The 22761-nt window shown below is 40.0% G+C and overlaps 2 protein-coding genes across 3 annotated transcripts in view; one reads left to right on the top strand and one right to left on the bottom strand.

Moving 5' to 3' along the window:
- Positions 1-1722: 1722 nt before the first annotated feature.
- Positions 1723-9158, bottom strand: LOC137274031 (large ribosomal subunit protein uL6-like). Its single transcript, XM_067806988.1, has 5 exons — positions 9070-9158; positions 5880-5927; positions 2975-3180; positions 2535-2745; positions 1723-1853 (listed from the first exon to the last, which is right to left on the bottom strand). The coding sequence occupies exons 2-5, from the start codon at positions 5923-5925 to the stop codon at positions 1750-1752; spliced, it is 567 nt and encodes a 188-aa protein (XP_067663089.1). The 5' UTR covers positions 5926-5927; positions 9070-9158; the 3' UTR covers positions 1723-1749.
- LOC137274029 (protein YIPF5-like) overlaps positions 9055-22761 on the top strand; it is a 138863-nt gene continuing 125156 nt past the window's right edge. The window contains exons 1-4 of one of the 2 annotated variants that reach the window (XM_067806985.1): positions 9055-9205; positions 10616-10740; positions 11504-11646; positions 19464-19498. In XM_067806985.1, the coding sequence (XP_067663086.1) occupies positions 10634-10740; positions 11504-11646; positions 19464-19498 (285 nt within the window). In that variant the 5' untranslated portion in view covers positions 9055-9205; positions 10616-10633. The remainder of the gene's footprint in view (positions 9206-10615; positions 10741-11503; positions 11647-19463; positions 19499-22761) is intronic. The other variant, XM_067806986.1, reaches the window with a different exon arrangement.

The raw sequence follows: 22761 nt of genomic DNA, 5'->3' as shown, positions 1-22761 counted from the left end.
AGAGCTTCAAAATATATATCCCATAACGCTTACTGCCCGACACGCCTGCACAAATGGCGAAACTCTTCACATCTGGAGGTTGTTAAAATTGAGTTCAGGAACAATCTAGTCTGGTATGATGGGTTTAGTTTCATACGGCTTGGGTGGGATTGAGAACATCAACTTCCTGTTTGAAGACAGCTCGGGCATTTCCAACTGGGTGTGTCGTGTTTCCTCCGGGTTTGACGTGTGATAAAGTTCAAACTTTTAAAACATATTCTATGGGGACAATGTAACATGACATCACTATAACTCTGAGCACTGAATGAGAAAGGGTAGTCTGTAACATGCAAGGCAGTATATCAACAATGAAACATACAGGAATGTTCAAAGGACTTCTGATTTTCATTGTAGGGCCTGGAGAAGCTGCCATGCGTCCCACATTTAACCACACGGGTGCTTACTTTGGGCCGCCAGCGTTTAGCATTCGGATCATGGTCAAAGGGTGTACTGATCAAAGCGGGCTTAGATAAACGAACATATGTACAACAGGATTGGGATCCATGTGAAGAGGTGGCGAAAGTAGGTGGACACAAACCTTCACGAGGTTGCCACTTGCTTGCTTATGCCTCATGCTTGCTCTTGGCAGGGACATGGTCTAGTATTACGCAGCGATTCAAAAACATAACTGATCGTAGCTCTCATACACTATGGCCACTTTGTGCAAAACTGTGGAGCCCTAACACATTTTGACAGGGTATACTACTTATTTTCCCCTTGTCATTCCTGGCTGCATAGTGACAAATGAAGGTCTCAAAAACTCCTCGGGAATGGAGCCAGGGACACTTTTTAGAAATCCCACAACCCTAGAAACATTCATGAAGAATTAAGATTCACCACATGGTCACAACTTTCTGGCACATAAATGGTCCATTTGGAAGTGTGACATTAGTGTTTGAAATAAAGAACCTCTGTACATTCCCATAATGATATATATAAGATGAATTGATACCAGGTGTGGGTTTCTATTTTCTTTAAAAAATATATAATAATAAAAAAAACATAATGGAAAGTGCTGGACTCCATATAACCTGGAGACAAGCATTTTCTACCATTACCTGTTCCAGGACACAGCCTGATCCTTGCATCCAATTTCAGGAGATACTGTGGACACTGCATTGAACTGGTGGTGCTTTGTAACTCCGAGATGTTGTCAAACACAATGCCCAGAACCGGTGTGAATTTTGTTGAAAGAACAGATTCCTTATAAGCAATGCTCGTGGAACACTTGTGGGCTGTGTTGTTTGTAGTCAAACTTGATAAACTGCAACTATTTTCATCACAACTGTGTATGACATCTGAACATTACTTAGTATGTTTCATGGCTGGAAAATTTATCTGTATACTCATTCACAATTTGTGCATTTACACCCTCCTTGATTTACCTGGTTGCATTTCAAATATCGAGTGACTGCAGAGGTTGCCTATTTGTCAAAGTGTTTGCTTGTCACACTGAAAACCCTGGTTTAATTCCCCACTTGGGTACAATGTGTACAGCTTATTTCTCATGTCCCCTATCACAAGCAATCGGCATAAAACTAAACTCAGTGTCGGTCTTCAGTGTGATAAACAAACACTTTCACCATGAGACTGCCCCAACAACCTGCAAGTTGGTTATGTGTTGTGGCTGACAGTACAGGAGACAGATTTTCCATCCCTTTGCAAAAACAAGAACAACTAATCCACAGTGAATATTTTAATGAAGTCTCTCTAGTCATCCTTGACAATAGTCGTCTTCTGGGACACATAGATCCCGTCAAGGAACTTCCTGATGTCCTTCTTTTTCACTGTGGTTGACTGCTGGATCAAGGCAGCTGAAACATAGAACAGATGAGTGAAGAACTTGCTTTTACAATATTTTCAAATATCTTTTCTTTCATGCCAGTTTCTTTTGTCACTGATGCCTTTGCAGAAGATCACCATCAGAAATTATGAAAATTAATCATAAATTGCAAGCAGCAGTGTAGTGTTGAAAATATAGGTACCTATACCCCTTCCCTCTGCAACAAAGTGAGATGAAGGGGGATTTACTGCCAGGTGTTGTAATTTTGTGTATTACCCAGAATCAAAACTAAAAGCACACAAAAACATTGATTCCAGTTAATGGATCAACACTTTAACAAGGCCACCCCACCACTACCACCCACAGAAAAGACAAAGAATCTTTTCTAATCTTCAGGTTAGCTTTGGTTTGTTTGTTGTCAAAAAACATCAACATAATACTCCCTCCTTACTGATGCATTTGTCATAGGATGATGTGTCACTATTTTAGGTCCCATCAGTTTGTATCAGCAACCACAACAGCAAGTCAGACCACTTATTAAAATTGCCTTGTAAAACCAACCTAGCTCACTGTGGATGAAACATAACCAGGCATGAGCCCTCTACTGTTCTCACATCAGAGTGTGTTTAGTTTTAAGCCACTTTCAGCAATATCATGGCAGGGGACATCAGAAAAGGGCTTCACATTAGGTTAGACAACTCTTGATATTCACCTGATCGTGATACAAGCTCAATGTCATTTCCCTGGATAATGAACTCGTCCTTGTTACCGGAGGGGACGCAGGTTACACCTGGCAGCATGTCCACCTTACGGGTAAACTTCTCCCCCAAGAAGTTCCTGATGTCCACAGTTGTATTTTCATTGCTGATCACAACGTTGATGGGGAAATGGGCATAAACAGCACGCATCTTGTACAAAAATCCCTGAAATGAAATACCGTGAAGCAATGAAGCACTGCATGACCCCAAAAATAAAAATACCCAACACCCCCGCCCCATCTGAAAAACAAATTAACCCTTATGAAGCACTCAGCAACATTCCAGCCATATGGTGGGCGTCTGTACACAATCAATCAATCACAATGAATGAACCAGCTTAAAGTTTGTTACAGTTTTCTGATCAGCTCCAGTTTATGATGCTTATTGAGGCTACCTTGGTGACCCCCTTGATCATGTTCTCAACATGTGAGCAGACAGTCCTTGTGGCAGCTAATTCCTTGTGCTTGCCGAACCACTTTTCCACAGTAAGGATCTTGCCATTCTTTATCTTCATGTCCACTGGCAAGTGGCGGAAACTGCGCACAAGCTTTCCACGAGGTCCAACAACGGTCACAGTTCGGGAGTGAACTTTAATTGTCACTGTAAAATGAATGCCAAGGTTAATTTTCTGACATATAATCATGCTTCCACATAACTGAAATAAATTCAGAATTAACTCAGATTCTGGTCATATCTGCATCCTTGAAACTCATGTGTATCCTCTAGTCCAGAAAACTTAACAGGTGAAACCTCTGTCAAATACAGATTTTCAAAGTATTTTTGACCAGCCTTGATCAATATATTGATAAATTCCAAGACTTACATGGATCTGAACATGTGGTGTTGGTGTCATCTGTTCTTGTTTATGACCTACCATAATCATCCACAAACCAAAATGCTTAAACCTTGAAACTGGGCTTAATGTGAGAAACCACGGCAATCATTATATTACTTTCCATGATGATTATGGATACAGCCAAATAAGATAGAGCCCTCAAGTGTGAATCTACTCTTGATATTATCAACATTTTAAAAATGAAGATAATTAGTTTTTTCTCCATAATTACACATTTTTTCTGTACACTGCTGGGCTGTTGAGGGGTTTCATGAAACCTGTCTGTCAGTGTGATTGTGAATACCACTTTAAGTACAATGTTATTTCAGGTACACCACACTGTCTTTGTCAGCTTCATGGGGGATGGAAAGTATTGAAGTTATGCGTCTCACAAATTTATCAAATTGGAGAAACAAACCAGTTCCAATTTTGACAATGAGCAAAAGAAACAAGACACTATGGGTTCAAATCCATATTTGCATATTTCTAGTAGGCCCAAGGGGGGCAACTCTGTACAGATACATGCATTCACGATTTTGTGACATTGCATTGCTTGTTTCACTGGAATCAGCATTATTCTAGCCATGCCATGTCTGTAAATAAGAATGTGTAGAAAGTAAGCACCACCTTACTGGAAATAATTACAGGGTTCATACAGATTATCAGTTATCAAGTTTAAGGGCTTCATTAGGGCTTTTCAAGGTCCAATCAATCGTAAGGAGCACGTAAAACCAAAATGAAACATTGCAGGATATAAAACTCCCAAAATTTTCAGCCGTACCAGAGGACTGGTTAGATGTTAAACCTGTCAGCCCTGACCAAACTTTACCTACACGCAAGTAAGTTGGGCTTGCGCAGCAACAAAGTTTATCATTCAATTGGAATTCATCAATTATTTTCATGAGTCACTTAATCATGATTTCTTACTCTGAAATATAGTGAATATTTTAATGTACATGCCTAAATTGTAATCCAAATGTTGGAAAGGTGAATTTGAGAATCTGGCAGTCTGTGTTGAAAATAATCCATCCCACATTGTTGGGAAGGCAGGTATTTCGAATGCTGCACACAGGCAGCTAAATATACACAAGGTTGCTGCACAGGGAAACTGTTGCTTGTGATGGCGCTCCATTAACACATTTTATCATTTCAAGTATTCGTTGGTCTCACATTAATCTAAGACTCACTGTGCGCATGTGCAGAGGCTGTAAAAAATATCTACTGGCCAAGTTCCGCTTTGGTCATACGTTTACCGATAGTGTTAACACACTGTAAAGAAAACGAACAATCAAACCAAATATATAGTTTTATGTCTACAACAACTTATTTTTATACTTCTATGCACCAAAGACCGGGAGTAATGAAATAAATAGCTTAATTTATGTCAATAAGTTCATGTATCAACACATCTCACACCACCGTTCTTCCCGCACATCCCCTTCTCACAACTAACAAAACATTTCTAAATTGGACATCAATAACTGAAAAGCATATGTAAATCAATCTATCTAGTCAGCTATGAACAGTTGTCAATCGTAAATAATCATTATTTTATCATTTGTTTTGAGTGTATTTACACTATCACTAAACGTACGACCAAAGCGGAACTTGGCCAGTAGATATTTTTACACGCTCTGCGCATGCACACAGCAAGTCTGAAATTAATGTAAAACCAACGAATGTTTATTATGCAATATTTTCCTATTAATTCCTAATGTTTTGATACATATAGGCTCTTTTCTATGTGAATTTATATATACAGGCTCTTTTCTATGTGAATTTACTGGAAACTTGTGTTCTTCCAAGGCTAAAATGAATTTAAGACCCTTCTTGCATTTTGTTGGAAATTATTTCACTTATCTAGCTTCCTGGAAGCACATTACTTCTAGTATTTGTCTTGACTTAAGATGTTTTCACAGTGCAAACCATCTGAGTTACAATGTCTCAGCAGGGCTCCATATAATTTTTCAACATGGGGTGTAAGTACACCTTATTTTTTCAATATAAGAGAACTGGAAAAAGTTAGAGTACATTTAGAGAGCTGAGTGGAATTTAATGACATGTAAGTAATCTTTCGTTTCGTTTCATATATACACCACTGCATTGCTACTCTTGTGCAAACAGGCCAGTAAACAATAGAGTAATACTTTTTCAAATAAATACGTCTGTAAATGATTCTAAGACCATACACCATTGTCGTGATGCCTATCTGCTATGTTCTCTGATTTTTCACAGTGCAAACCCTCTGAATTACCAGCTTTATGAGGATTCAATTTGACTGGACTGACAAGTCCATGTTTCATCCCTTATATTATAACAGAGCACCCTGTGAATAACAACTGCCATCTATTTCATAGGACACAAGGAGATTAAAATACTCTCCAACCAGAAGCTCTGGCCACTACACAGAGAAGGATCTACCATGTAAAGTAACTGTATAAACATAGTATAGATTGAGACTTACCTCCCTCAGGAGCTCTCACACACTCACTTGAATTTATGGTCTTCATGACTAAAATACAAAAATATATCATCACATGTTTGCTTGAGAAAATACAACTGTTTCTTGCATTACACCACTGTCAACAATATTCCAGCTTAATCAACACATCACAGAAGTATGTACCCAAGACCCGGGTGGTTGAACAACGATGCAAGCATTATGTACATGATTACATATCAACCAAACCATCACGACTGATTAACAGATTCAAACAGGCAGTTGCTTATGACAGTCAGTAATGTATAAGGTAAAAAATTTACAGACGTCAGCATTTTAATGATGAATGTCATTTATGAGGATCTTACTCCTTCACCAGATGAATGCCTTGGAAATGTTATGATTCTCACATAAAGAGGTTGACATTCATAATTTATCACCTTAAATGTGTAGCACTTCTGAATCATGTGAATGACTAGTCTAGCATATAACTAGACGACTTCGCACTATACCAAGGTGTGCTCGACGTCTAGCCGGCGAGTGAATTTTCTTTGACGCACAGTGCACTGTTCATATATGTACAGCGGTTTAAGGCAAAAATCCAGCCTATCGACTAGAACAGGTGCACGGATTGCTAAGACAAACACTCACTTTCAAAACGGCATACTTACATCCACTAACATCCATTCACTTTATTTTATATCAGCCCTGATACAGAACCACCCCCCGTTTTTCACCACTTGACGGACATTTTGATTGGTTAAGCAAAAAGTGGAATCGCACTAAAACGGTTAGCGATAAATTGACTGTGGTTGCGGGGAAACGAACTTAAGGCATTTCTTCATCGTTTGTAGACATTTCAGGATCCCACATATCATCGCACCATTCACTGAACTCTTAAAATTACATTGATTACTCTAAAATGAAATGAATCACTGAAAGTAAGTATAATTCTACACCATTATCATAATGGCAGTGTGCATGTAGTATACATAGTGGGTCTTACGAGATGACAGTTTTCACTTTCATGCACTTTGTGAAGTTGACATATTTCCAAATTAGGATTTCTTCACTGATTCATTCAAATGTTTCATTTCCTCTACGTTCTACATGTCTACACCATACAATATCCTATCCTTCAGTAATAGAGTGGCGCCATTACGCAAGTTACATGACGCCGAAAGAAGACATATTAAACAAATCGGTGAATGTATTTCCAAGATAAGAAAAACTGTATGACACACGCTCTTGGGATTGTATTTCATCAAGAATAATTTGATAGTGTTTCATATGCGGGCACATTCACTTCAAATCCCTCTCCCAGAAGGTTAACAGGGGAGGCCCAACAATTGACTTAACAAAACTAACACAACGAAAAACGTTTTTAATTACGCTTCAGTAAATACAAGGTGGAGGTGGTTAAGCGGGGACATGGTACATGCAAGATGTCTCCTAAAGACCACAGCTACAGTTTCACGAAACGACGTAAACATCATACGTTCAAATCCACACATATATAGCTCTATAAACATAACATCAAGTACCAAGAATTATTTGAGCACTAATTACGCATAACATTCTTAGATTCATATCCATACATACAACTATATAAACATAATAACTAATTATACGCATCACTGTTTAATGGAGGAAGGGTTGTATATTTACAGTTAACTTGGGGCTAGGTTATCGCTGAAGGGGAGGGACATTATAGACGATAGGGCAGGATGTCCACCACATATTTAATAAAGTCAACTGAAATAATACGGCTCTTCCCCATACAAGAGACAAAAGTCTTCCTAAAATGTCGCATATTAGAAAGCTTGGCAGATGGTGAATAACTCTCCGAAAATATGTGTCAAACATGTGTAAATGGCACACATTCTAATACGTTACCAATAACACGCGTGTGTACCTTACGTAATCAAAGTGAGTGAGTGATGGAGGTCCGTTTCACTCCCCGGTGTTCAGCGATATTCCAGGACTATCTAGACGGGCGACACCAGAAATGGACTTCACAAATTGGAATTCGAACCCTGATTTTCACCACCGACTTAATCCCTAGGCTTCCAACGTAATAGGAACTTCAGTCTTTATCAAGGTAGTAGCATGAGACATGTGACACCATGGTAATGTCATGTCTGAAAATAAACCCTTTCGCATTTGGATAATAAGAACACTATGCACACCTATCCAACACCAAAAACATCTAGAAATGACATTGTAGGTCTCAAGACATCTCGGAACCTGAAATGTACCATCCACAAAATGATATAAACCACTAACGGTTCGTTTCCCCTCCCGCCTACTGCAGAGCGTCATGGTCCGTTTTCATGGATTCCGTTTTTTAAGCAACCTCTCATTTACATATCCACAATGGCCGGCAGTCAAGGGGGGTATATATGTTTCAAGACTTGTCAGAAATAAAATGAGTGTATTTTGTTGGAGGTAAGTGTCCCGCTTTTACGATGAATGTTTGTTTTAGCAAAACCTGCAAAAATATCAGTCAATAGGTTGGGTTTTCAGTCTTGATTTTGCCTTAAACCGTTCCGCTCAAATTTCTTGCGGAAAGGTGCGTCAAAGAAAAAGCACTCGCCGTATAAACTCGATGTAGGCCTTGGCTGGAATACGAGTTTATTCATATGAACTAGTGAATGACGCTCAAAGACTAATCAGTCAAATGATTTAGCCTTGGTCCACAGGCATAGGTGTTAGACTTATGAGTACATGTATATCAGTTTTGTATCAATTACCCTCAAACCATTCTTTTTCCATATGTTATAACCAAATGTTTATTCCAATCATCATACACTGGCACCTTGAATTTCACGAAAGGCATGATCTTGCGAACAGAGGTAACTAGGGTCAACCACTTCAAGATGTTCCTAGATATAGTTTTAGAATCATATATGTACAAATGTGACCCAGTGCAAAGTTAAAGCGTTATCTGAGGTTTATGAACACTAAAATCCCGTATGATTCGTTACAATGAATGCAGTCAGTAGTATGACCGAGTAAACTTATCTATACATCGTTCACTTCACCTACATAGCGTCCGGTAACTCAAGAAATAAGTATTATTGGTATAAAATATCAATTGTGTCAGACATCAAAAGGTTAAAACGATTTAGGCATTAAATGATTATGTTAGATGGGAGATGAATTCTAGCAATTCTTGACGATTTTATTAGGCGAAGTGCACATGAAGCCCGACCTGGTTGATGTCAAGACCGGAAAAGGAAGCGGTAAGGTAGTTACTGCGCAAAACCGGTGTTATCATCGTGAAGTTGTCTGCTCTTTGCTGTCGTGGTTGAGATTTCTTTCGCATCTTGTAGTTTGACTGACAGTGGGTAATACACAAATAATTATGATGATTTATTGATAGGAAAGAGGATGAAAAAAACATTATTTCACTTCTGTATTTAAGTTATTTGTGTACCTACATAATATTGGTTGGACGACATTATCTGATTACTTTTGTCCGGTTTTCGATCAAAGGAGTAAACTGTTCTTGTAGAGGTTAATCTTTTAGTACTGTTATGTTGAATGAGAATATCATAAACTGATATTAACAGCGCTTGATCAACACGTGCATTAATAATAACACCGACATAATGCAATATTCCATGTTTACAATTTACTGTTTACTTTGATAAACATAAAACTTTGTTTAGTCACTACAAACTTTATAAATTGCCTCTGTATGCGTTGGAGAATCGGGGATGTGGGCTCTGTCTGCCCCCCTCAAAATTCACAGGACCGATAGAATAACAATTAAACACACAATTCAGATTTAACATTTCGTGTAATTGGCGCTGTAATTATTAACAAATGTAAAATTGATAAACAGCAAACAAGTGCGATTTGTCATGTATGACAATTTCAGTCCAAGTCACTGTGAAATGTGCAGTCGGACACTGTGGCTGGCAGGTTGTAGACTTCCACTGGACTGTCTGCAAATCTACCAGACTTGTCAAGGAGTCAGACGCTATTCTTGAACACTGTTTCAGAAAAAATATTAGCAGTTGTTTATATTATATCATTAAATTCTGGTACTGCCCTGCCAGGTTAGTTTTAGAAATTTTGCGCATAATACCAGGGGTCTTTTTCATTAGTTTTGTATTAACGTGAGTATGGTGTCTTGAGGTTTAAGTATTGTTGGTTTCCAGGACCCTTCTTAATTTTGAACTCTAACAATAATTCCATTTTAACAGACAAACTGGTGTTCTTTCATGTTTTGGGGCAGTGGGGTAGCCTAGTGGTCAAAGCGTTTGGCCAAAGGTCCAAGTTCAATTGTCCACATGGGTAGAGTGTATGAAGCCCATTTCTGTAGTTCCCTACCTTGCTATTCCTGAAATATTGCTACAAGCGGGATAGAACTAACCTCACTCACTTATTCTTATGCTGTGTATAGAATGTGTGCAATGTTGTGCAGCAGGATCCATCACGCAAAACATGCAAAACCCAACTCACCCACTTATACTTTCTTCTGCTGTTCACTGTTTAGTACCTAGCCAAATGTTGTAGTGTTTCATTTTCACCCAAAGTTTGTCATTTTTTGTGCACATTTAATTTTTCTAATATTTTCAATCTGTTTGACAAGCACAGGTTATCCAGTCAGCAAAGGGAAACCAACTCTATCTACTCCAGTTTAATGTGCAAGGCCATTATGAAAATGTGTTTGAATCTTTACATGTTGTGGGCTGAGAGGGGTGTTGAACATGACTTACTCCCTCACTGATTATATATTTATGTTTCAGGTAAGATCACTTTCCATCATGTCTGGAGGTTTTGGTCAGGACGATGGCTTCTTCCAGGGAAATTATTATGAGCAGCAGAGCACTGGCTATGATATGGGAGCACCAGTTCAGTTTGGACAGGAACAGTACGTATTTCCTGTTGTATAAGCTATTGTTGAGATGAGGGTTAAGACTGTAATGATACACTGTTGGTGATATGATACATACTAGTATATCATCACTACGGTCTTGATATGATATGATGTGTTATGATACAGGAAAACTCTTCAACCTGGGATATATATTATACAGGATATATATATATATTCCACTTTCACAGGGAAGTATCAATATAAGGACAACCAAAATATATTGATAGGCTTGAGTTACTGAATCAATGGAAAGTTAATTAATATCTGGTGTACACAAACAGAGAGTATGATATTTTACAGTTCATGTTTTGTAATAAGTTTTCATTAAGTATTTTACAAAAATAAGTTGCCTCTCATACCCAGATCTACATCAGTTGGTTTGCAGTGTATAACAACATTACTAATGGTTAAGAGGATGTAACAACATTCCATTTTGTTAACAGTGTAAAATGTTTTACATTGGAAATTTGAAAACAAATGATTGGGATGGTGATTTACCAGTGAAAAGGTAGAGAGTTTGAACTTATGTAATGAAGTAGCATATCAGGCTGTGGTGGGATACAAATCATATCACACCCATGTTATCAGGTTGCATACTGATGTATCACATCTGTGCTGTCTATTGTGGCATTCAGACCCATCAACAGCATGACTAACATTTAGACAAGCCATCACACTGGTTATGAGCAAATTCTTTGAGAAGAAACCCACCATATCTTTTCAACAGCTGCACACTGAGTTATCTCCCTTGTTACAGACAGTTCGGCCACTTTGACTACAACCAGCAGTACAACAAAGGCTATGCCAGTCCCCAGTACACTGGCTCCATCATGACCCCATCAGCTACGTTCAATGAGACAACGTCTGATAACTTCGATGATGAACCCCCACTGATGGAAGGTAATGTCGTATTCAGTAGTCTGGGGCTCTCGTTAGTGATATGTCCTCAGTTTATCTCTTTCTGGTATAGTGACAGTGCATCAGTCTAAAGAAATTCTAGTATCCAGGGCCTAGATTTTTTAGGCTTTCTTAGCGGTAAGACAGTTGTAACTTAATGTTAGTGTATGGCACTTATGACTTAGCACTAAGAGAACTGGATACTGGTACTACTGAATTGGTCTTCAGCAGCCCATACATGCTTAAGATTTAACTATCAGAACTGGATTGGTTGACACATGTCAACATGTTCCAGTTGCATAGATTGATGCTCATAATGTTGATCACTGGATCGTCTGGTTCAGACTAATTATTTACACAATGCTGGAAATATTGCTCAGTGTGGTGTTAAACAACAAACAAACAAGAAATATTCATTTTGGTTCTTTTGAGGGGACAGTCGCATCAAGAATTCAATGTTTGGGTGCCAGAATCATTCTGGATTTGCATGCATATTCATGAATGTGCTATGTTTGGGTAGATCCAACTGCTACATAATGCATAAAGTCCTACTATATGGTGCTCCCTTTCGCTATCTTAGGGTCTCTGTTTGTTTTCACATATATTACCCTGCCCATAATATTTGGGCATTACACATGATAGATATTCTTTTTGCTGAAAGTGTAAATATGTTTCCATTGTAGAGGTGCATTACCTCTTGTAATGTTAGTGAGTGACCTGTACACACTAGTCCCATTCTGTAGAGAGGAGACATATTACTGGGCATATCTATTTTGTAATTTAAAGTTACCAAGGTTACTGACAGCGCTGAAGTTCCTATTAATGAAAGACCTGACACTTGATTTCCCCATCCAGTCTGATATGTTGGCGTAAACACATAAACTGCTAAAAGTTTTTTATATTTGTTTTAATGCCATAATCTCAAGAATTATGGCTACTTTTGCAAGATTTTATTGGGTTCATTAAATATTTATTCTGTCTGGATTGAGTTTCTGTCCTGAGATTGGGTTGTTTGGACAAACAGACTCACATGCATAGCAACATTCTTGGAGGCATAGTTGACAAAATAGGATAAAGGTGTTATTCCCCAACAGGCTTTGACATACATGCGCTTTGATAGAAAGATATACATGTACTAGCAGTTTTAAGCTTTCCTCCAGTCCTGGAAGCCCCTGCCAGTTATTTGCCATTAAGTATTTTCTGGAAGTATATATCTTGCCATGACAAGAAAAGCTCACACTGTATACAGCCAAATTTTTGCGACTTTAATTTTCGCGAACTTCGCATCTGACTTCATGACACAGGAATAAAACACGTGATAACATAGATATATCATTATCTATTCAGATAAGGGAACAACTTGAAAACAACACAGGTGTCATTGCTCAGTCACATGTCACCACTGGGCTAATCTGGATTAACACTGCTCAATCACATTTTATTTTCATTGCTCTAAAACCCAATTAAAAAGGATTAATTTTGAAATCAGTTACATTTGATTTTATATCACTACGCAAGTCTCTTTATTTTATAACAACTCAATGGTCAGAAACACCCTCTGTAACAAGATCACCTTGCGAAAATAAGAATATGTGAAAAGGTTTAGTGACCATCACTCTCGAAAATTTGAAGGCACGGAATTAAGACCGTTTACAGTATTTCATACTGTCATCATTTCAATCAGTCTGAAAATTCTACTGCACATATTAAAGTTTATACCCCAAAGTGTTTGCCACCTTTGTGAACATGCACATGTGCATCCTATAGCTGGGACGTTGCTGAGTGTTGCGCTAAACAACAAACTAACTAACAACATCTGTATCCAAGTATGTTGGGACAAAAGTTTTAAGAATTGCTGCTGTATATAAGGAAAAGGTCACACTGTAGGTCATTCATTACCCTTTCATTCGCCATCACCATAAATGTGTATATTTTTCCTTATCCTGACTCATGCTTAATTGCTTATCTTCTCTTCCTGGCAAAGGTAGTGGTACACCTTAAATCCTTTGAAGCTCCCTTCTATAAGAAGCGGACGTAAAATTCACACTCACCCATGAGTTACTTCCCCTCCCTGTGCACATGGTCAGCTGATCGGCTATGATACTGTCTCTCTATCGCCCGACGAGGGTGGCTGGAGGCACCTGGGGTTCCATATACGGCGTTAAGTTTTTCATTCTTTTGGTCTTTTAACTAACTTTGTGCTGTATGTGGTATTTGGCTTTTGTATCTGTATTATTATAAAATCAATTTTGTGGTTATTGTGTCTTTATTTAACACAAGAGACTAAGTCTCAGTTGATAAAATCCTGTTTTCAGTGCAGATTACGGCTGTCGGCGGTTGACACTTACTTTGCCCGGCATGTAAGCCCTATACTTTGCCCGGCATGTAAGCCCTTATGTTCTGCTCATACTCATTGTAAATTTTGTATAAAATTGTCTGAAGTAGAATTTATATTATACATACGGTCTGTTCACAGACGTGCTATGGACAGGCAACGTTGGCTCACATTAGCCATGTCTAAATCTGGTGAAATAAAATAGGGTAACTGTTTAATTATTGATGCTGAGATTCATTCCAGTGATATGCTAGCTGTATCTCCGAGGTTATGTCCAGGGTCGGGCGCATCGTCTCCCAAAACTCAGAAGAGACCGTCTGTAGAGGCAGGGCCGTCACAGTCAAAGAAATCTAAGTGGTTGAAGTCGAAGTCCTCATCTTCCAGATCATCGCAGAATCAACATTCTTTGATGAAGAAATCGTTCGGGGAAGAGATCGTCTCTCTACAAGAACGCCACATCTTTGATGAGCCTCTGTTGATGATACATAGTGAGCACGACATCAATCAATGCAATCAATGGACGTCGGCAGCTAGATCGACCCCAACGGCATCATCAACGCCTCAGGACCTTATCATCTACATCAGACAACGCAGATGTCGACTGCAACCTTGGGCACCGCAGACAGCTCTACAACACAGCCGTCAGTGCACTCAATGCAGCCATTAGACGCAGGCGCCTTCATGCAACAATTCACAACGCAGATGATGAACCTTATGGAGCGACGGTTGGAGGAAGAAAGACAACTGCACTCGTCAACAGTGTCGACTGTGAATCACTGAGAGCACTCGTCTGGACCTGCACTCGCATCTGAAGACAAAGAAGAGGTGTATGCATGCATGCGCTCCAGAAAATCGAGGTGCTGGTCATCTGGTTGCAGTACAGAGAAGGATACACTCACGTCGAGTGAGTGCACTTGCACAAGTGGGTACACTTGGGTGGGTGACAGCACTCGCTCGTGTGCGTGCACTCACGGATTGATTCGTCAACTGAGAAGGTCTACCTCTGAAGGTCTGCGTATGCAGTCATCCTCTCCTAAAGACTCAGACTCAAACAATCGGGATCGTCGACGATCAGTGAATGCGTCACTCCAGGTCACTCCAAGTTAGACACCACCGAGAGTCGTCACCGGAGGAAGCCCTCGGATTCAGAAGTCACATCGTGGATCACGAATGGCTTAAACCGAGTCTCACCATCTAAGGATTCCAATGAACTCAACACGTATAAGATGAAGAATGATGACATCAATACGTTAACGTTCCCGCTGATAGCTCCCATATCTACGATCCCTGAGACTTTGTCTACAGCATTTAGATCAGCAACCAAGTTTCAACAACAACAACATGTGCCGTCATTCAACGCACATCGTTTCCCTCTTCATCACATGGAGCCATTCATCAGAGCATCTGACGTAGACGTAGGTTACAAAGTAATCAGCACAGCTCGCAGCAGGTTTTACAAAGTAGAAGACAAGAGGCTGGCGCAACTCAACACTACCACAAGACGAACCTGTTTTGGACTAGCTTGATCTAGAGCCATCGACGAGACTCTCCTTACAAAATTCAGCAATCCTTCCAATGAGGTAGAGAGGATGATCCTGTCTGCGCTTATCACCTGGAGGAAGGATCAAAAGTTTATGTCTGAACATCTAGCCCCTACTACGGGTCTTACTATACTGCGTCGACAAGGGCTCATGTCTGCCGCACCATGGAGTGAGAACTTCACAAAGTCTTTGTATCAAGCCCCATGGTCTGCACCTACTGTGTTTGACAGGAAGATTGAAAAGGTAGCAAGATCGGTTGCTCAAGATTCAAGGGAAGTTATGATGATCAAATCCCTCGAAACTTTGACTTCTGTCCTTAAACAAACAAATCAGCGTTACTCTAGCAAGTCCAAGTTGTTCAGGGTACAAAGAGTGAGGGATAAGAAATTCAATGCTCGAGGGGAGAAGTCGTCTTCTTCTTTTCATCGCCCTTATGGAGGAAATAAGCGCCCTCAGACATCAGGAAGATTGTCTAGGGATGGAGGAGGAAATTAATGCTGAAGTTCAGATTCGGAATGACTGGAGTCTTCCACCCCCAGCCGTTCCTATACAACCGCCTCAAGTGAGTGGGCGTCTTCAACTCTACTGGAAAAATTGGGGAATCCTCAACGACGACTATGTCATGAATATCTTGCGAGATATCTACAAGATTCCATTGGAAAATACACCGCCGCTCACAAAACTACCAACTCCCATCATCTATGCAGACAATCAACTAGAAGAGTTGACCGATGCTATATCAACACTGTTGCAGAAGGGAGCGGTAGAAGTAACACAGTCTAATGCTCGGGTTTTACACCCCAATCTTCTTAGTACTGACGAAGAGTTCCAGGGAGAAATTCCTACTCATTTACAACATGAAGGAATTCAACAAAAAGTTTCTACGGAAGCTAGAACATTTCAAGATGATACATCTTCCTCAACTAAGACTCCTCATCCGACCAGCAGATGATCTAGCCAGCACAGATCTGCAAGATGTGAACGTGCATATCCCGATTCATCGAGAATCCAGGAAATATCTGCACTTCCTTTTCAACGGTCAGCACTACCAATGGACAGTCCTACCATTTGGGATATCCTTGGCCCCGTGGCTATTTCCTTGTGTAACCGAACCCATCGTCAACTATCTACACCTGAGGGGACTACGCAGCGCTTTCTATCTGAATGACGGCATACAAGCGCATCAAGAGAGAAGTCAACTCAGACTACAGTTAGACTTCACAATCAGGCTGCTAAAACAACCGGGATGGTTAGTAAATCACTTAAAGTCAGAACTGGAACCTCAACAAGATATCAAATTGCTCGGGATTTGTTTCATCGCTATGTTGATTCAGATTGTAGTCCTGGAGGACTGGTGGGTCAAGATTCAAGAAATGAAAGTGCAAGCTCTACTCTCTCCATTGACACTTTGACAATGACAGTGTTTACTAGGTCTCCTCATGTCAGCGCTAGATATGACCAGAAGAGGAAGACTGCAGCTGCGTCTGTTACAACACTTCTTGGATCTTCATCTCAGCAACAGAGGTCAGATTCCGTTCCCAAACAGTTTGAAGCCATTTCTGCTGTGGTGGACTCACTGATTGAATGTCTGCACAGGAACTTATATCTAAGAGTCAGTATTCAACAACCATCTTTATGTAGATGCATCTTTGCAAGGATGGGGAGCTCATCTAGAAAACGAGGTAGCAGCAGGAATCTGTAACAAAGAGAAACAGGCTCTTCACATCAACCAGTTGGAAATGAAAGTGGTCATTCATGCCATCCATCACTGGTCGATATCACTGAGAGACAAGCTATTAATGATCCACACGGACAACTCAACAGTAGCTTTTTACATAAACAAACAAGGGTCAATGAGATCACTATCTCTACTACACCTGACGTTTCAACTTTACAACCTAGTCGATAGTCTGAACCTTCAAGTAAAGGCATGTCACGTACCAGGAGCCTGCAACATCATGGCAGATGCCCTATCTCGTCCTCTTCGTCCATCCCCAACAGAATGGATGCTGCATCGGGAAGCGTTTCAACTAATCAGTCAGGCACTTGGATCAGAATAGACCTATTTGCAACAAAGTTCAACAAACAGACAACAACCTATACTGCCAGTGCCAGATCCCTTAGCCTGGGCAACAGACGCTCTCAGCATCCCGTGAGAAGGACTAAACGTGTATGAGTTTCGAAGGGGTTACAACTGATTTTGGTCGCGCCCTACTGGCCAACGAGAGACTGGTTTCCAACACTTATAGAAGAGTTAGAACAGCCAACACTATGATTACCAGAGTGGAAGAATCTTCTCATCCACCTCAACACAAAGCTGACCAAGCTGACTAATGTACCAGAGCTACTTGCCTTACTACGCTCATTCAAGTTGGAAGATCAACAACACAGATTTAGAGCTCCAGCGTGGGATCTAAATGTTGTACTCCAACATCTTACAAGTGATGCGTACGAGCCACTCGATTGGACCTCAGTTGAAATGCTGACTCAAAAGATGCTAATTTTACTTGCATTGGCTACAGCTGCAAGAATGTCAGAAATTCATGCTCTAGACTTTAATCGAACGAAGTTTGATACAAGTCACCAAGAAGCAGCTCATTTGGGTCTATGATGGGATTTCCTTGTAAAGAATCAACTGCCAGGTCAACTGGACAGACAGACCATATACTGGCCATGTCTTCAATCTTCGGACCTCATAATACACAAGATTTATCATTATGTCCAGTCAGAGCATTGAAGATATACATTGCACGTACCAAGTCTAGAAGACAATGGTTCAAGCTCCTATTTATCCCTATATCTACTGAGACACCTACGGAAGTATCCCGCAACACTATCTCAGTGTGGATCAGAACTGTTATACTTAGAGCATATAAAGCAGCAGGATTAGACCCTCCGCGAGCCTCTAATTCGCAGGAAGTCAGAGCCCTAGTTTCTACACTAGCGCTACTTGGAAATTGCTCGGCAAGTCAAACATGGTGTTTGCCAACCATTACCTATGAGACACAGCCATGGAGGACGTCTCTGGCATTCATCAGTTTGAACCGCTTGTTGTAGCTCAGCAACTAACAGTTCCCCAAAGGTGTTGACTTCACTCACCCAATTTATCATGTGACTTGTTGAAGCCAGACACTCTGCAGTGTATAATAGTGGAAAGTCCATGCGCACATCTTGAACAGACTAGCATGAGTAATTAGGACCCTGTACTTGAAATGAAGATACTTGTACATGAAGAAGGGTTGCAACTAGTCTGGATTGCTATATCTTGTGCTCATCACGTGCCGGTAAACAAAACCTTCTGCGGAAGACAAGTCTGTCTGGATTTGATTCCCCCCCCAAATCTACAATGAATATTAAAAGATCAGGACGAATTATTGCTGTTACAAGTTCCCGTTAGGGGGGCAAAGTTATTGGATGTAATTTTGAACTGTCAGCAGAATCCAGCGTGGTCTGACACACCGCCGTTTCCATTGGATTCTGTAAGCAATTAAGCCAGGATAAGGAAAAATATGTAATTTTCTGAATAAAATTGATATTTTATACTTATCCTTACTCATGATGAAAGCCGTCCCAGCCACTCCTCACAGACACGCCAAATTCTCATATTTTCGTGTCAGGCGATTATAGGAGATAGTGAGTATCATGGCCGATCAGCTGACCATGTATGCAGGAGGGGAAGTAACTCATGGGTGAGTGTGAATTTTACATCCGCATCTTTTAGAAGGGATCTTCAAACTTCTTCAGGTGTTCCACTACCTTCGCCAGGAGGAGGAGATAAGCAATTAAGCATGAGTCAGGATAAGTATAAAATATGAATTTTATTCAGAAAATTACATTTTGGGGCAGACAGTGAAACACGTTTGATACATGTGTGGTAACTCTGTTTGCCAACAGATGATGTGTGAATGTTGATCAACATACTGATGCAGTTGTTTATTTTCCAGAGCTTGGGATCAACTTCGACCACATTATACAGAAGGTAGGACCCTGTTTCCTCTGCTCTAAAGGAGGGTAACTCCTGGCAGCTTTTTCCCAGCATGTGATGGGCATGTCTTCTCTTCTCATTGGAGAATATGAAAGTGATAATGGTGCATACAGGATTTGTATTTGTTGTTTCTTTTACAGGATTTAAGATGTGATGTTGTAAAATTGTTTCCACATTTCAATGGAACAGTGTTCCACAGAATGAATGAGTTCAACAGAAATATTCTGTTACCAGCAGGACAGAAATATACTCTCTCATGCATGCAGGATATTTCAGTTTTTCAAAGCTCTTATTCTGAAATTTTTTTATATAGACCTAGACCTAGAAATTTAAACTAAACTTATTGAACAGCCACTTGCTGTCCCTGTGTTAAGCCTAATACACAGACAGATTGTTATATGGGAAAACAAATGTATTTTGTGGCTGTCTGTTTATTTTTTCAGCTGTTTGTTTGCATTTTTGACAATCAAGGTAATGAAATTGGTACATCTTCCGTCTTCAGATATTTTGCTTCATATCAAAAAATATTTTTCATCTCAAAATAAAATATCGCCACCATCATAGGTACACTCCCATTTCTTCACTCATTTGTGCTTTCAGATTTTCTGCCCCGTGTTTAATAATTACTCACGTGAAATATACACGTGGTATTCAGATTGTTCTTCACGTCCATTACCCCTGCCAGCTTCCAGTTGCACAGAGTGAGGGGACAATAATAAGCAGAAATTAGAAACAAATACCTTTTGGCCTAATTTTATCATGAAACTGTTGGAGTTTATTTATCATTTCTGTCATCGCTATTGTTAGAATTTTTGTGACATTGATTCTACATAAAAACACTTCTGGGGTAATGGGCGAATGAAGCAGGGGAGGTAACTGTAAGTATTCCATATGGAATAATACCCTCCTGTTCCTTCAGTCCGTTGAACCAGAAGTTGGAAGTGGAATTGGAGGAGAAGAACAGTCTGACATACCACGAGATGCACATAAAATGTTGAATGAAAAATATTTCATGTGAGTAATTTTTCAACATGGGGTTGGAAATGTGAGAGCACAACCCAGTGATGGTGTTGATATTTTATTTTGAGATGAAAAATATTTTTTTGGACCAAAGCGAGGATAGTATGTTGCCAACCTTCGCTCGCATATAAGAACACTGGTCATTTTCTCTATCCTGTGCAATCCATTTGTGCTACAGTTTGAATGTGCTTGGTCTTGACTGTAGTAAACAACTGGGAAATTTCTGACTGTAGTATTAAATGGCAATGACCTTCTCACACCTGAACACTCTGTTTATTGATGTCGATTTGAAATAGGTTCCATGTAAGTTCATTCAATCTGTTAATCAGTTCCTTTACACAATTATTCCAAGAGAGTTAGTGAAGTCTCAGATTTCCGTTCATGTTGCTAAGGATGGCAAACTGTTTTGTATGTTGACTTCATTATGATGGAAGCTCTCATAAAATATACAACGCTTCCCCTGACAAAACCCTCTGTTGTTGGACTGAAGTTTCACCAGCAGTTTTTCATGGTCACTAGCAAGTTATTGCCTGCAGTGCTCAGTAAAGTTCTAACTGACAGTAATCTAAACCACAGGAAAAACTAATCAAGCCCCATCAGATATCTTAACAATTGATGTAAGAGCCCATTGAGAAGCATTTCCATGCAATTCATCTCTCAAGTTATTCTTCTCGATAGAATTACACCTGCAGGGGTTGAGTTCCTGAATGTGTTTCACCAGATCCTGTGATGTATTCTTCTATTAGTTGGCAGCGATCATGTGACGCATCTAATGCTGTAGGTTGTTGCATGGTAACCATGGTAACTTGCGTCAGAAGCAGTTCCCATCCTTTATTGTTTGAGGTCATCACTGGATATTGTAAGAATTACATTTCAGAATGAAAGTTTTGTTTTTGATGAAAGCAATTCAGTGAAAATGTTATCTCAACTTTGCAACAGAGGATCTATATTCATGTTAATTTACCTGTATTAAGATGTAACCCATTGTCTCCTTACTGCGTTAATGTTTTACTGGATGCAAAAGATATAAGGAAATATTGCATTAATAGCTGTAAAAGTGAAGACTTACGGGCAAGATTTCAATCGGATTGATAGAACTTCAAATGGAAATGTGTATTATTATATTAAGTTGGTTGATTATTTTGTTCTGATACAAAATGCCATCAGTGGAAAGGGCTTTTGACATTTTTGTTACAGTTGCTAGGCCCATTGGTGTACATGGTATTGATGCAAGTCTTCCAGGAATTTTAACAACTCTTGACTCCTTTGACAATCATATGTCACCTCATTTGTATAGGGGTCGGACCCGTGAAGGTCAGGGGTAGAATAGGCCTTTAGCAACCCATACTTGCCATTAAAGGCAACTATGCTTGTCGGATCGGGTGGTCAGGCTTGCTGACATGGTTGACACATGTCATCATTTCCCACTTATGCAGACCATCACCATATAGCTGGATTATTGCTGAGTGCAGCGTTAAACTAAACTAACTCACTCACGTATAGGGGTCGGTGGGGTAGCCTAGTGGTTAAAGCGTTCGACGTGACATTGAATACCTTAGTTTAATTCCCACATGATTTCAATGTGTGAAGTCCATTTCTGGTGTCCCTTGCCATGATATTGCTGGAATATTGCTGAAAGCAACGTAAAACTCGCTCACTTATTCTTATGCTGTGTATAGAAGTGTGCAGTGTTGGGCGGCAGGATCCATCACAACATGCACCACCTTCATTATACTTGTGGTAGAGTTCAAGGAGCACTGTCCCAGGCAGGTAGTGACCCTGACCATAAGTTGCTTCAGGGAAGGTGGTGACCGACCTGGGCACATCACCCACATTGTGTAACCTTGTAGTGATAGGGCAGTGACCTGATCAGCATACCATAGGCCTTATCATGCAGTCCATCACAGCGACCTCAGATGCAGTGGTGGCTTAGCGAGTTAGGCACCAGATTTTGTGTGCTGGTGATTATGTGCCTGACTTGGGGGGTGTGGGTTCGAATCCCGGATGGGACTCATCCCAGCACTTTCTAAATGGCATTGTGCATTCACAGTAATACACAGTTGAATCATCTACTTGTTTCACATGTAACTTCCTTCTGGTACCATGTGGTTGTAATGTGAAGTGTAGGGTTCTCTTACTCTGTGGAATGTCTTGTATTCTTGTCAACAAGAAGGCTGTGAACAGATGTTTTGACTCTACAGGATATCTGTCTTCAGCTTTTGATAAATGTTGTCTGA

This window comes from Haliotis asinina, chromosome 2 (genome assembly GCF_037392515.1).
Source record: "Haliotis asinina isolate JCU_RB_2024 chromosome 2, JCU_Hal_asi_v2, whole genome shotgun sequence".
NCBI lineage: Eukaryota > Metazoa > Mollusca > Gastropoda > Lepetellida > Haliotidae > Haliotis > Haliotis asinina.
This window is presented reverse-complemented; position numbering and strand designations above follow the sequence as displayed.